The sequence below is a fragment of the Carettochelys insculpta genome, chromosome 7 (genome assembly GCF_033958435.1).
Source record: "Carettochelys insculpta isolate YL-2023 chromosome 7, ASM3395843v1, whole genome shotgun sequence".
Classification (NCBI taxonomy): domain Eukaryota; kingdom Metazoa; phylum Chordata; order Testudines; family Carettochelyidae; genus Carettochelys; species Carettochelys insculpta.
In genome coordinates this window covers 63,043,486-63,058,816 of record NC_134143.1, presented here as the reverse complement: position 1 = coordinate 63,058,816, position 15,331 = coordinate 63,043,486, and the positions used below count along the sequence as shown (strand labels likewise).

Below are 15,331 nucleotides of genomic sequence, written 5' to 3'. Positions count from 1 at the left end.
TGCCGATGTAGCCCACAAGGCAGAAATTTTGTTATTCATATGAACTATCTGTCCAAGTCCTCCTATACCCTTTCAAAAACACCTTGCTTGTTGGAATTCTTTGACCTCTTTCTTTCAACAACTAACTGCAAAATAAAAATCAAGCATATCTTCAGGTAACGTGAAATACGTAGTGATGCTGAAGCTAAACAGACACCCAAGCCATGTACATCAGATTAAGAAATGAATCATAATCTAAGCTAGTTCTTTGCACTGAATCCAGCTTCATGGATCCATGAACTCAGGAATCATTTTTGTCTCTCATATCTCAACAATAGTGGGTCCTGCACTGAAGATCGTTCTGTGAACTTTTGGCAGAGTTCCACCACCAAGCATTTCTACCACTATGGAGAGCTTTGTGTCAACATGCATGGATTACTGCTCTAAGGGCTACTGCTCTAAGGGCTACCACCAAGAAACTAAGACCAATACTAGCAGCAAGGAGGATGGTTTCTAACATGAGTCACCCATATATGATTGAGGAGCATGCTGAGGACATACTCTGCTTCCTATAGTCAGTGACTCAGGAGACAAGAGCTAGCATGGGTGGAAATCCCATCTTCTGACTGAGCCTTCTCAGACCTAAATTCTTTAATGTCCTCTCAAGACATTCTTTCTTTTTGTGCTCTCAATATTATCCATATCTCCTTACCTCAATCTTCTCTGTTCCAGAAAAGTAGAAACCTAGTGTTCCTACCCTTCTTCACAGCTGTCAGCTAGAGAGAATTATCACCATAGGTGTCTCCTTCCGTATTGTTTCTAATCCTCACCCCAGCCACCCAGAGTGCTCCAGACGTAGACTCTCCACCTACTTTGTGCAGTACCATACCCAAAAAACAAAAATTATCTCACTGATATCTCCACAAGAAACCAAAGCAATCCATTGTCAACTGCACATTTTTTTTCCTGGTGTCTGGGATCGCACCAAAGCACTCATCAACAGGATAACTCCGGCCATTGAAGTCAATAGTTAACCTTCCACAAGACAAATTCTGCATGTATTCTGCAGTCTGGCGGGTGAACTCACTTATTAAGCAATAGATTATATATTTCTTACCTCGAGGACCTTCCCAGTGATGAACTGGTGACATGCTTCACATTTGACCCCAAAGAGAACCTGATAGTCCTTTTCACAATAAGGCGCACCGTCCCTGAAATAAAATATCCAAAAGGTAAAAGTTACAGTGGGGCTTGTACTCTTCCATTCAATAGGTGAAGGGGAAAAACCAAGGTAGCTACTTTGCAGCTCAAATGAAATAGCACTAAAGTTAGTGCCTTTTGGGATTAGCTTTTCTAATGCCACCGAGAATCAAGAGGAGATGTTCAAGCCCAAATGTGCATATTGTGAGCCCAATCCTCCGCTTGTGTCCATGACTGTAAAATCAGTTGAGCTATGCCCATTTACGTGTTGAGGGCAAGACCATTTGTCAACATTCTTATGAGCCTTCTCGTCCTCTATTCATTTCAGTAAATGAATCCTTGGTAATCTTAATAGCTTATAAACACAGTTGAATTTCCACATAAGAGGCACCAGGAAGATTCAAAGGTGAGGTGGGCAGTGCTATTTTTATATGTTTGAGCAATGAATTAGAAACACTTTAGTCAATTGAATGTTTATATGGTATCAGACACCTTTGTATAATTTCATAGAGGTCAACTTGTGTATACTTGTGCCCACAAAAATTAGTGATGAAAGGTTTGCATCTGTCTCATACTATAGCACCCCTATATTTTCCTCCCCACTGGATATTTCAAATGAACCTAGCTAGACTCCATTCATCTTGGGGAAAAAACACTCTCTTTCTGATTTTTCTCCCTTGCCTTGGTTTGCTCCAAACTTTCTTCTTCATTAGTTCCTAATCTGGTTGAAGGTAAATATAGTGTCAGGTCAATCACATCAATGTTCCGGTCTCTGTTCTAACAAAGTGAGAGACATGTAGTTTCTTCCTTTCTTGTCAAGTTCACAAACTTCAGAAGGAAAATATTTGGACACAATGTCACAAAAGCCATGCCTTGGGAACACAAAAGAGGCATGGGGGAGTTCACTCAGCCCTCTTCTTGACCAGAAAAAGACATGTAATCCTCCTAGCCAGAGGATTTATTTTACCAACTACTGTTAATCACTGTTTGTTTGGGATTTTTACTTGCTCTAGCCAGCTTGCAGGGGAAAATTCCCTTCAAGCCCCTACTCCCATGTTCTGCTTTTATTCTGAGGGAGGATTTCAGACCACATGGTTATAAGCGCAGAAAAAAAAATTACTGGAGGGCCTAGAATTAAAAAAAGAGTAACTGTTGAATAACAACATTAGCCACATTTAATAAAGCGAGAGAAGAGTCACTCCTTTCAAGCTCATTGTCTCCTTTGTTTATTATTGGAATTCTTAAAATTTTGGGGATGAGGGCCATAGTCAATCTGCCCCCCACCCATGTCCTCCACCCTTTACCCCCATGAGCAATCAGCATGTGCCAAAAGGGCAGATTTTCGGAAGTGCAATTTGCACAGAAGGTTGGCAAAGAGGAATTTGGCTGCACAGTACTTTTGGAAAGTAATCATGGATTTCATGCCAGCAACACAAATACACAGAAGGCTGCTTACTTGCTGATGTATTCCCCAGTCAGGACCTTGCCACAGGCTTTGCATTTAAAGCATCCCAGGTGCCACTGCTTATCCAATGCTAGTAGTGCTTGGCCATTTTTTATATCTCTTCCACAGCCAGCACAATCTGCAAATACATAAGAACGTTTGTGGTCAGTGATTTGGGTTTATTAATCTTCATTAACCTACCAACCAAACACTGCTTCCGGGTTAAATGCAAGGGGTTATCACAAAGCAATGCAAAACACCTATCTTCCCACAGCAGATCAGCACACCCTACTACATCCCAGGCCAGGAACAAGGAACTACAGCTACATTCTCTCCCCACTAAGCATCAGTAGGAATAGTCCAAGACACTGATACACCTTAAGTAATGCTGCTTTGTAGCCAGCCCAGAGCTGCACGTTATTGAGAATTAATAAAATATGCAATAATGAAATATGCACGAATATTTTCAAAAAGAGCCTCTGGGGGTTTTTTTTTGGTTTGTTTTTTTTGTTTGGTGTTTTTGCTTGTCATCACCAAAGTCTCTGTCGCTTAAAGAAACCTATATAAAGCTTCTAATCTAAATTTTAATCTAAAACTCCCCCGTAGTTGTCTTTTTCAGACATTGCTTTTCCCTCTCCAGATGGCAGCAAAGCACTAAATGTTAAATGGGTACTGGGTGAGCAGGAATCTTCGAAAGATTCAACACTTGTAAGAGGCAAATTTGCACAGCTAAATAACATAACAATAACAGCAGTATAACAGGGTGTACCCTCTGCTGTACATAAGGAAAGGAACAACTCCCAGAGGCATTTCTTACACACTAGAAAGCACATTTACATGAAAACATCAGTTCTACGTTTGGCAGCCTTTCCATTCAAATACAGAATAGTCTAAGCTTTCTCTAAGTGGCAGCCCAGGGGGCCCTGAAATGGTATGCTGGGGACCAGCAGAGAGGTTCAGACTTCCCCCAGACCGTCCCCCTAGCACAATTTTAATGAAGGAAGGGGTGAAAGGTTCATAAGAGTAAGAGAGAGAAAGAAAACTGATGAAGGAAGAAGCCTGGAAACTGTTAATAGAGGGCACTGGGATCTATACTGATATCTTAATTTTTTATTTTTATTTTTTACTAATACAACTTTGAAATACCCATGTGAGCAGCTACACCATGCAACCATTATTTTGAAATAAGTTCGAAATAGTGGCTGACTTATTTCAAAATTGGTAAAACTCATTTCACAAGGAATAGCCTCCATTTCGAAATAGCTATTTCAAAATAGGTGCTGTTAAGATGGAGAATAGAGCATATTTTGAAATAAGCCATAATGCATCCAATGGCTCTATTTCAAAATAAGCTCTATGGCCACATCTACACTAGTAAGTTCTTTCAAAACATTTTTTGAAAGAAGGGCACGCTTTTGAAATATCCACTGGAGCATCTGTACACAAAAAGCCTTCTTTCAAAATTAAATCGAAAGAATGCGGTGCTCCTTTCAAAAGTGCTCTTCCACTCCCATTTCAGGAAGAGGGCCTCCTTTTGAAAGCTTTTTTCGAAAGAAAACATATGTAGACACTCCTTGGGCCCTTCCCCCTGCCCAAAAAGACCAGTCCCCTGGGGCCTGATTTTTTGATATCTGGCCCATTCTTTTGAAAAAGCAGAGGCTGTCTGGATGTTCTCTTTCAAAAGAGCAGATCACTGTTTTTATCTGCTTTTTTTTGTGGACATACCCTTCAAAGGAAGTTCTTTCAGAAAAGAGCTTCCGGGAGGACTTCTTTTGACAGACTGCTGTAGTGTAGACATACCCCATGTGGGCCATGTCTACACTAGCCCCCTCCTTTTTGGAAGGGGCATGGTAACGAGGAATTTAGGCAAATGCTAATGAGGTGCTTCCATGAATATGCAGTGCTTCATTAGCATAATGGCATCCTCGTGTGATTCAAAAGTGCCATTTTTGGAATGCACACTGCACATGCAGACGGGGGCCTTTTGAAAGGAACCTCTGACTTCAAAAGGCCCTTCTTCCAATTTGGTTTTTGGGAAGAAGGGGTTTTCAAAGTCCAGGGGGTCCTTTTGAAAGGTCCCCATCTACATGAGCGGTGTGTGTTTCAAAAGCAGCAATTTCGAATTGTGTGTGGATGCCATTATGCTAATGAGGTGCTGCATATTTATGGTAGTGCCTCATTTGCATCTGTCAAAATCCCTCAATACCATGGCCCTTCCAAAAGGAAGGAGCTAGTGTAGATGCGGCTGTGTGTAGATTATGTATTTCAAAATAACTAAGAGCTATTTTGAAATGTATTTTTTGTGTACAGCAGCATTATTTCAAAATAAACTATTTAGGAATAACCTATTCCAGAACAGCTTATTTTATAATAAGTCTGTTGTGTAGACATAAGACATACCTGGAGCTGAATATCACATCCTCAAAATGACATCAAGCGGTTGAACACAAGAGTCATTAACGAAACAATGAAGACATGTCAACCCAATAACTGCAGCTGAAGGAATATTTACGCAACCAAACTCTTGATTTTCAGGCATCTCAAACAAGTCATTGATCTTCAGAGTACAAATGCAGTGTGCAGACTCCAAGGATGCCTGAGAAATCCAACACTCGTGTTAGGGTAGTTTACCCCAGTACAAATCCATGGCTAGCAACAAGGTTCCAAATTTATGCTGCTGAAAATGAGAAGAGACTCAGGCCCCAAGTTACTGAAATGGGTCTTTAACTGTCTGCATAACAGTCCAAGCAAAGGAAAGCATCAAGCAGATGCTGAACACTTACCATCCAGGAAGAAAGAGAGGAAGATCAAACCAATGCAAGATTCTGACATGGTAACATATATGTCTGAGCCTCCTGATGTTGTGTTGCAAAGACAAGCAACATCAAGATTTCAAGATGTCTTTTCACCAGTATAATTCTCAAATGCCTCTAATGCCTCCAAGTTATCATGGACATCATAAACCTCAATCGGCTTCCTTGATCTTTAATGCCTCTAACTTATCACCTCTTAATTTTAGCCAGAAGTTCCAGTAACAGCTTTCATCCTCCCTGACGCTGGATAAGGCAAAACTCTCAGTCTGTGCTGTTCCTATCCTACCATTGCACTAGACAGAGTAAGTTTTTATTATTGTTATTATTATTATTAGAAAATCCATCCTGCCCAATTAAGCAAAAAATGCTGAGAGGTTCTCATCACAGTGAAGACTGTGGATATTACAGGTGCTTGGAAGTGCTGAGGACCACACCCTTCAGATTATAGAAACATTTGAAATAGTGTGTTCTTTTATACTGACAACAACAATGGCTTTTCATACCTCCCCATGTCCTTCCTGCTACAAGTCTCAAAGCTCTTTACAAAGGTGATAGAGCATCATTAGCTCCATTTCATTTGATGCCACAGAGCTGTTGAGTGACTTGGCTAAGGTCACATTGCTTGTGCTGTCCTACTGTAGTTGCCCTGTTCACAGAAGTGTTTATCTTCTTTGGTGAAACAGCTGCTTGTAAATATAGAAAGCACGCAATTCTCACTCAGCCACTGCTAAAGTAGAAAGGAGATAAATATAGCCTAGGTTAAGGGCAGGAAACCATTTGTTCATAAAAATTCTATGAACAAAAGCCACTCAACTCACCAGGGTCTGTGTAACATGTGCTACCCACTTGGGGTGAAATACAGAACAGCGTGGATGGGCTCAGCAGCTACAAAAGGCGTACTACAGCCCAGGCTATACACTGGCCTCAGACAGGCCAGCACGGAAAGGAGCTACAGGGGCGCTGAGGACAAGTATGGGGGGTAGCCGTGTTAGTCTGTATCCACAAAACAAGAAGAAGTCCTGTGGCACCTTGTAGACTAACAGATTTTTTGGAGCATAAGCTTTCATGTGCAAAGAATGGCTTCATCAGTGGCATCTGACGAAGTGGGTCTTTGCCCACGAAAGCTTATGCTCCAAAAAATCTCTTAGTCTATAGGGGCACTGAAGTTGCATGGTCCATCGTTATGTGGATTCAGTGGCACTAACACCGTGCACACGGAACAACAAGTAGCAAAAGCCCCTAGTCATCTCTTCAGGGTAGGAATAGCGTCTTCCTATGTTTGTATGTAGCCTAGCACATTGTGGGAGCTGCCCGAAAGAAACAGCATTGAGTACTACTGATGGTAACAAACAGCCAGCGCAGGGGCTGGAGTGGTAGCGATGGAGGGGACACTGGAGCCCCACTGGGTACCTGCTGCTTCAGCAGTTCAGTTCTATTCCACTAACCCCTCTCATAGCATCACACACAAAATCCAGGCACTTTGGCTCTGGATGGGAGTGTTACCCTCCCTCTGCACAACACAAGCCAAATGCATCCCTCCCTTCTCCATGTGGCTTGCTAGGGGCGTAGCACAGCAATATAAAATGTTGGGGTTTCCTAAAGCTCCCACACACTGTACCGTCTAACAAAGGGGTCGTTTCCAATACGCCTCTTGAACGTGCTCTGATGGGGCCAGCTCAGTCTAAAGATACACTCCCACGTATTTACTGTGTGTAACAGTGCCACATTCCAAGCGTCCAGAGGGCTAAATCAAACACGGAAAAGAACAAAGGGCTCCTGAAATGTACCATGAATGTCTGCCTGAATGAGGGTGGCAGGCGGAGGTGGGGGGGGTGGAAGTGCTACATTTTAAAGTGACACGTTATTAAGATCTTCATCCCGCAACCAGCATGTACAGTCTCATTAGAGTGTCCCATGAAGTTGCACGTTGGGACAGTAATGACAGATGAGCACCATCCATGAGACTTCCCCGGTTGAAGATCTGGATGGAACATACATTTGGCTTCTGCAGCTTCCGACTCACTCCCCACACCTGACAGAGCCAGCCATCCTGCACAGCAACTCATCTGTCACTGTCTAAATTAAGCAGCGGGTTTTGCTCTTTCCCCGCTTTGACCAATCGCAGCGTAGCTTTCCCACAGCTTGATTGCATCACTTGCAGCACACCCCAGCGATGGGCTCAGAGCTGACACTGCTGCATTAACCCTAAGCATGCTGACTACAACTTCACCCAAGGCTGTCTGGATTGCCTGCCATCCCTGAAATCTGTCAGTGAACACACACATATCCTCCCATACAGCTCTCCACTGCACAAAAAATGACACCCACATTTGCACTGGCTTCTGCCACCTTACAAACGGATGGAAGCCTCAAGGGGGAGAGTGCATCTCAACATGCCCCCCTCCCCCTCCATCAGGGAGTCTGCACCGAGTGGTCATAGGCAGTATCCCCTATAAGTGGCCATCCAGGAGCGATTCAAATGCTGCCCCGCTGATTAGCAGAGCACCCACTGCCTCCCACAGCCAGCAGCACGTGTTTCTATTGACGGTGCACAGCTGCATAAAATTTATTCCATACGTGGATGGAAAAAAAAATAGAGGGAACATTGTTCGCAGGTCACCTAAAACATGCAGGCATCCTCTCAAGCGGCATCTATACACAGCATCTCGTGTACAGCCCAAGGGAACCCACGTTACAGAGAAAGTGTCCCCAGCCCAGGTGCCAAGGCATCCGCTGGTAGAGAGATAGGGAACAGGTGCCCCTCTACGCCAGCATCAGGGAACGCAAATCAGAGTGTGACTTTTTACCCTTTTAGTTAAACAAAGGAGTCTTTATGGGAATCTTCATGCACTGTTCACAGTTAGACATGCCTAAAGCTCGTGCTGAAGCAAGAGTAGGACAAATAAAAGCAAATAGAACTGACATCATATTGCAGAATTCACTATTTTTACATGAGAGCAACAAGAAGTCCTGTGGCACCTTATAGACTAACAGATATTTTGGAGCATAAGCTTTCGTGGGCAAAGACCCACTTCACCAGATGTATGATGAAGTGGGTCTTTGCCCACGAAAGCTTATGCTCCAAAATATCTGTTTGTCTATAAGGTACCACAGGACTTCTTGTTGTACTCAAAGATACAGACTAACACGGCTACCTCTCTGATACTATTTTTACATGACTCTTATCCACCCAGCAAGGTTCCTGGGATCCCTTTGGCTTTCTTATTCCTGAATGTAAAGCATAGTGAAGAGTTCTTCTAGGTAAACGATTTCCCACAGGAGAAGGCAATGCCTAAAGAGTGCTTTCATTATGACTTTGCAAGTTGATTGAACTCACATGGCACAGTTGCCAAAGACTGAAAACGTGACCTCTCTCTACCCATTTACCAGGTACCAATTACTATATAAATGGTACTGGCGCCTTATTTTTAAGAGAGAGCTAAGCTGCTAAAAATCAAATCAGGAGATGGGTCTGAATCTTCCCACCAAAAATCAGGATTTTTGATGTAGGAGTTTGATTTGGATTCAAGTTTAGTGTTGAAGGCACTGATACTGCAATCAGATCTGCTGGGATGGACTTGTCCATCAGTGTCAGAACAAAATGTGCTAGTAGTTTCCTTCTTCCTAAAAGCAAAACAAATCCATGCCAGCAGCCCTACATTTGCTGATCAGTCTTGCAATAAAAAGCAGTGTGCACACATCAGAGGGAGTTAAATTTCCTAAGGGAAAGAGTGCTGTGAATAGCAAGTGGGACAAAGGATATTTTAAAAAATGATACAATATACCATGAAAAGGTCCTTTTAATTTAGTATTACTCCTGGCAAAATGCCCACTAAAATCAATATAATAAATCACCCTCGGTCCATCTAATTATCGTCAGCAGGTCCCTCTATCTGCAGTTGTAGATTCTCTGCAGAGAAGAAAGGTTTGATGTAAAAAGGTGAGAGAGCAAGTCAGACTTGGATGCAGTCAGTTAAGCTGAATAAAGAATTTTGGACTCTTCTGCAGGGGCTCAGCAGCATGAGATGTTTATGGAGGCAGCATCTACAAAAGTTCTACTTGATCCAACTGTTCTGAATGATAAACAGCCAGTGAATCAAACCGGCTGCATCTCAAAAAGAAGAATCAAAATGCTTAACACTGTGGCAAGTTTCCTAGATATGTCTTGGTCAAGATGGATCTGGCTGAGCCCAAACTGCCTATCCCAGAGTTATTAGCCTCTATTAAAGGCTTCTCCTGGTTGATCTTCACTTTCAGTCCAGAAGAATTTGGGAAGCTCCAGTCTGGGATTTCCACTTTGGAACCATGGCCAACACAAATTGTTCAGTCACCACTGGTCACGAGTGACTGAGACATGGCTGACACATTTGCCTGCGTAGGCATTACCCTATCATTATGTTCAGTGACTCACCAGTGAGCGCTTTGTGATGCCTGGATTATGAAGGGCTCTTCATGAAAGCAAAAGCTTTGTTTGGCTGCACAGGATTCCAGCTTCTCTTTTAGCTGCCTGGGAAACAAGCTGTTCTTCTGCAGGCTAATCTCTTACTCTGCAGTCTGCAATAGTCCTCATCCATGTCACCCAGCTGGAGTTTCCTTTGTTTCTTCTAATGAGTTGTGTGTGTTCCCAAGGAGAGAATGGTGCTCTTTGCTTTTCTCCCACCAGTAGCAATGCTAATAAGGGAAGCCAGGTGTCCAGAAGTGAAGGGTTGAATATTTACCAGGCTTTAAACCCTGCAGAACAGGACTCTTGCCAGGATCCTGTTATGTCTGCAAATAGCTCCAGGAGTTGTCAAAATCTTTAGCCACCTGGGAGATCATTCAGCGTTTTCTGCAGCTACAGATGCTAAACAGCAATCCAGATTTTAGACTCCTGCCTTTGCCCCGTGTTTCAACAGTACAGTAACCTTTTGCTGCTAGCACTATAACAACACATGGTGGAGAAAAGGATGAAGGATTAGACAGTCTTGTGCTGCTTCTGCAAACTGAGTTCATTGCACACCAGATGGCTCTTTGTATCCCTTCATCCCCCATGCATCTTTCCTGAGAGTCATCCTCCCATCTCCATCGACTACAGGGAATCCCAACTACCCTCCATCTAGCCCCCTCAAACCATATCAGGGGCTGTGTATATCCCTCCTTCCCCCTTTATACCACTGGTGTCAGGGCCCAGGGCCTTTTTTTGTCTCTCATTTCACCCTTTTGGAATTTCCAATCAGCAGGGTTCCAGCCATTAGCAGCTAGAACATTTGCCCATATTCTGGAATTGATCAGATGTGGCAATCAAAATTTGTTGTGAAACTGACAGAAATGCCACCAATTTGAGCTAAACCCTCCTTCCCTGTATGCAAAATCAGTTCTCCAGGTCCTAGGGCACTGTCTACACTAGAAAATTAAATTGATCTAAGTTTAGGTCAGTGTACAGTAGAGCACCCCGTCATTACTGCCATGGCTTAGGTGCACCCTGCACCCTCTCTGTTAATGGTGCATGACCTCACCAGGGTGCTCCCACCGACTTAACTGCCAGGTGCATTATGGGGCACTGACAGCTGGAACCCCCCTGCCCAGAAGGCAAACTTCCAAGCTGTCAGTCCCAAGCAGGATCACAGCTGAAGCCCGCTGTCCTGGGGATGAAACGGAGCTGTCACTACTCTGTAGTGTAGATCAAACCTAGGCAGTTCCCTTCACAACTGTACTTCAGCTGTCGGAGTCCCACTAGCTGAATAGTATGCTGGATTTGTAGGACAAACCATGAAGCTGTAAACATCACCATATCTTAGCTGCCACCATGCAGGCACTGTTTGCTGTGGTGTAGCTGTGTTGGTCCAAGGATATAAGAGAGATGAAGTAACTTTTATTGGACCAACTTCTGTCTGTGAAAGATGACAAGCTTTGGAGCTACACAGAGGTCTTCTGCAGGCCAGCTTTACTTAGCTTCAAAGCGTGTCTCTTTCATTAAGAGAAGTTTGTCCAATCAAAGATGCTACTTCACCACTCCCTCCCCCGTCCCAGTCTTTAAAGCTGGGGGAGGAGGCAATGCTTGTTTTGTTGCAGCAGCTCATGACCTGGGACACAGCAGACACCCAACAAGACCCTCCCAGCAGTCCCACCTGCTAATATCCTGCTCTGAAAGCCCACCAGATTTCATGCACCTGTTTGTGCAGTCAAGACACCATTCAGTATAAGTAAAGTGGTAGAAATCTGAAGTAGCCACAAGCCATAGAGCCCAATAATGCCCAATAAGTGGAGCAGCATGTAAAGCCTCAGCATAAACCTGCTGCTAGTTCAGGACATGGGGGTCGGGGGGAAACTTTTAACTAAGCACCTTTTGGGCAGCAGCAGTACTTTGCAACTATATGAAAACTGAAGCCAAGATTCCTAAATTAAGCCTGATTCTCTGTCCTTAACTAACACCCACATGCCTATTTATTTTTGCACAAAGACCTGTTACAGTCTGGCTGGCAGAACCAATTTCAGTTTTCACACTCAGCATTAGGTTGTCATTGAGCCCACAAGATCCTTAGGGCTGAACACACAGAGCATCCCTGAAGAGGCACTCAGCATACATAAGGTCAAGACCAGAATTTTCCCTATTGAATGGCCATTGTTCCCCTTGACCAGTCACACATGATAGAGCAGCCAGCAGCTGGTACTGACAATGCCATTAGTACTATGCCACACTAGGTCACTTTTTTCTTATCATACTGACTCATTCACACAGGTTCCTGTTTCTGAGCGAAACACTGCAAACTAGCCCCTCTCTCTACCATCCGCCCTCAGCACAGCGGCCTCTGTATCACCACTTCTGGAGACTATCTGCAGTATCTTCCATTGTTGTGTTTGGAGAACACTAACCCAAACAGGTCTAATCTCCAGCAGCTGCAAGGAGGCATATCTAATTGCACTTTTCCTGAAGGCCGTTTGGTCTGGATAACATCAGCAATCCAAAACCTACAAAATGCCAGACCTTGAACAAGTAAGTCTCCCAGATACCACTTGAGCGACCTTGGGTTCCTGACATACTTTTCAGCACTTTTCCTGAATGTGATAGTCGAGTTTCCAGTGTATCCAAAACTGTCTCATCTCTGGGAAACTTTTTCCTGGAACTGCGCTTACATCTGCTCATGCCGCCAAATACAATGCCGAAATATTGGGCAATACTCTACATATTCTTTTGACATATACTTTGAATAATGCAACTACAGTAAGAGCAAAGATACGTTAACTGTGTGGTTAAAAGAGCTCAGAGCAAGGTTACAGGAACATCAAACAATTCTAAAACACGACTAGTATTTTTATGCACTATTCACAACTGCTTCTGGGCCCATTAACAGACAAAAACAAGTCAGCATATTAGCTAAAAAGACACTTCAGTAAACAAAAAGGCACCCCTCTGCCAAAAGCCTCTGTTAACAGATCAGCCTTGCACAGTGCCATGAAGGCTAGTAAACTGGCTCTGTCAGATCAATGCCCTGCCAGAAAACCCCATATGTATAAATACAGAACTGATAGCAAGAGCACATTTTGTGACCCCAAATGCCGTGATGATGGATAGGGCAAAAGAGGCACCATCCAAAGAGTGGCGTATGGGGCTTTGCACCTGGAAATGAAGGGAAGGCCAATGCAGAGTGCTGCGGAGTGCTGATGTAAGGTATTCTGCCCACCTATCAGACATATTTATACATCTTAATTGAAAATAGCAGTACTGATCATGTCAAAAGGCAATGCAATAGTCAATATATGTAAATGTACAATATTATATATTTTAATATTATATTAACATTAAGTCTGAGCACATTAACATGTAGTCAAAATATAAAAGTCAAAGTGAAATGAGTGGGGCTTTCCTAGACTCATGGTCCATTTTGTTCAATTTAATGGTTATTGGACTTCAAAAATGGTAAATTTCATGATTTGGATATTTAAATCTGAAATCCCCCAACTTTGCAATGCAGGGGTCCTGACACAAAAAGGAGTTTTGGGGGGGGACACATGGGTGTGCACCAGGTTATTGTATGGGGGTTGCGGTATTGCTACCCTGAGCACTGTGCACTACTCACAGCAGCACTGATGTGAGAACTGGACAGCTGGAGTATGGTGGCTGCTGGCTAGAAATTCAGCTTTGAAGGCAGAGCAACCTCAGCAGCAGAACAGAAGAAAGCAGGGTATGATGTGGCATTGACACCCTTACTTCTGTGCTGCTGCCTGCAGAGCTGGGCCCTTGGCCATCAGCTGCTACTCTCTGGCCACCCAGCTCTGAAAGCCGCCGTGCAGAAGTACAGACGATGGGGGTATGGTATTGCTAGTCTCTTGAGCCCTAATCCCTAAACAACCTTTCCTCAGCAGAGAGCTGCATAACCTTGTTGGAGACAACAAAAAACGACACTGAGGCAACACGCCATGACTATCCAAACACAAAACAGAAACAAACAAACAAAACACCCCAACAAAAGACTTTGTCTCATAATTTCCCACTCCAAAGTACAATCGGTCTTCAGAGAAACCATGACATCAACAGTCCTGGAATAGCATTTTTCATTATGACTTTGGTGTAGATGAAGAATACTCGGGGGAAGGGAAGAGGCAATTGGATCACGTGGTAGAGTGTTTCTCAGTATTTTTTTTTTTCTAATAAAGTATCCTCTTTTAAAAAAATTATGAGAATCCCCAATACCTACAATTTTCAGACACACATTTTTTTTCTACCCTTGCAACACATTTGTTTAAACACATAGTGCTCAACCTCTCCAGACTCCTGTACCTCTTTCAGGATTTGTCTTCCATACCCCAAGTTTAAACTACTTGCTTACCAAATCAAACACACTGTTACTGGTAAATTACTGTCTCTCTCATTTTACCATATAATTCTAAAATAAGCACTCGGAATATAAATATCATGCTTATGTTTTAGTGTGACACTTGAGCCTGTTTTTTGCTTGTGAGAAGCCTGAGCCCCAGGAGATGGGCCAGAAGCATGCAACTTAGCATCATGGGCCCCCCTGCGGCATGGAACCCGAGGCCATTCCCCTGCCTGTCACGTCCTAATGCCAGCCCTGTACCTGAGATTCCCCATAACCCATCCTGTGACTACCCCAAGATAAGATACACAGACCTAGATGAGTTGAGTACCCCTGGAAGACCTCTGAGCACCTCTAGAGGTGCACGTACCCCCAGGCTGAGAACCTCTGATGCAGGAGATCTGAATAAAACTTGAAAACCACAATGCCTGGTACTAAGCATACCGATTACAGTCCTGCCACAAAGATGTCTCCTCAACTTGATGGTGGGGGGATGTCTGATAAGATGAACCCATGGACAGTGGATTCTAGATAATTTGCTATCAAGAAAAAGTGAGGAAACAGGTGCAGAGGAGAGCAATCAGAAAACTGCCTAACAAACCTGATCACTGTAGAAAACACACACACAATAATGCACTATCAAAACAAAAAGCAGTCAAGTAGCACTTTAAAGACTAGCACAATGGTTTATTAGGTGAGCTTTCGTGGGACAGACCCACTTCTTCAGACCATAGCCAGACTGGTCTGTTCTGGTCTGGCTGTGGTCTGAAGAAGTGGGTCTGTCCCACGAAAGCTCACCTAATAAACCATTGTGCTAGTCTTTAAAGTGCTACTTGACTACTTTTTGTTTTGATAGTGTATAGACTAGCACGGCTTCCTCTTTGTTACTATTCAACAATAATGCACGTGACAGAAGTATTTAATCCTTACTTATCCGCAGGGAAGATCACTTTTTGCATCTTTGCCAGGGGTTTGAACTTTTGAGGTACAATGTCTCCAGCTATGCAATTTTAAAATCCCTGTTGATGGCCCTTCAGCCTCTCCACGCAGAGCTGGCCTCTTCAAAATGCCATCATTTCTCATCACATTTGAGCTATTAG

At 43.5% G+C, this 15,331-nt stretch overlaps 1 protein-coding gene across 17 annotated transcripts in view; it reads right to left on the bottom strand.

Annotated features, from left to right (window-relative positions):
* The window catches only part of ABLIM1 (actin binding LIM protein 1), a 299,900-nt gene that overhangs the window by 112,790 nt on the left and 171,779 nt on the right, over positions 1 to 15,331 (bottom strand). For all 17 annotated transcript variants that reach the window (XM_074999086.1, XM_074999099.1, XM_074999098.1 and 14 more), the window contains exons 5-6: positions 2,636 to 2,762; positions 1,097 to 1,190 (exon numbers count right to left, since the gene is read on the bottom strand). In XM_074999086.1, coding sequence (XP_074855187.1) covers positions 1,097 to 1,190; positions 2,636 to 2,762 — 221 coding nt within the window. The remainder of the gene's footprint in view (positions 1 to 1,096; positions 1,191 to 2,635; positions 2,763 to 15,331) is intronic.